At 34.0% G+C, this 535-nt stretch overlaps 1 protein-coding gene across 1 annotated transcript in view; it reads left to right on the forward strand.

The window, feature by feature from the left end:
* MKLN1 (muskelin 1, intracellular mediator containing kelch motifs) overlaps window positions 1-535 on the forward strand; it is a 127,568-nt gene that overhangs the window by 471 nt on the left and 126,562 nt on the right. The window contains exon 2 of the mRNA XM_012659562.1: window positions 118-227. Within this exon, the coding sequence (XP_012515016.1) occupies window positions 118-227 (110 nt within the window). The remainder of the gene's footprint in view (window positions 1-117; window positions 228-535) is intronic.

Genomic DNA, 535 nt, shown 5'->3' on the forward strand with positions numbered 1-535 from the left:
TGCCCAGAAAATTTGTTGAATGAATCTTTATAGACTTATATGTGATTTTACTTTGCTAAAATTTTATTTGAGCTATGTTAATTTTTTTCTTTCTGTTTCTGTTTTTCTTCCTTAAAGTTCCACTCTTGTCCTGGGGGCCCAGCTTTAACTTTAGCATCTGGTATGTTGAACTTAGTGGCATTGATGATCCTGATGTAGTACAACCCTGTCTGAACTGGTATAGCAAGGTAGGTTGTATTTTAAAATCCCAGCTCTATGTTTAATGCCTGTAAAGGGAGAAATGTGTCAATCTCTTGTCTTTACTGAGAATTTTCTAATTTAAGATATTGAGGGGAATAATAATTGTAATGATTAATTAGCCAACATTTATTAAGCATTTAGGGTCTGCCAGCTTTAAGCAATTGATAACTCATTTAGTCATTATCACTCTGTGAGAATAGGTACAATTATTATCCTCATTAATTTACAGATGAGGAAATGGAGCACAGAGAGGTTAAGTATATGGCTGGTTGCTACTGCCTGTGTCTATCTTCAT

Source organism: Propithecus coquereli, unplaced genomic scaffold (assembly GCF_000956105.1).
Source record: "Propithecus coquereli isolate 6110/MARCELLA unplaced genomic scaffold, Pcoq_1.0 Scaffold620, whole genome shotgun sequence".
Lineage (NCBI taxonomy): Eukaryota > Metazoa > Chordata > Mammalia > Primates > Indriidae > Propithecus > Propithecus coquereli.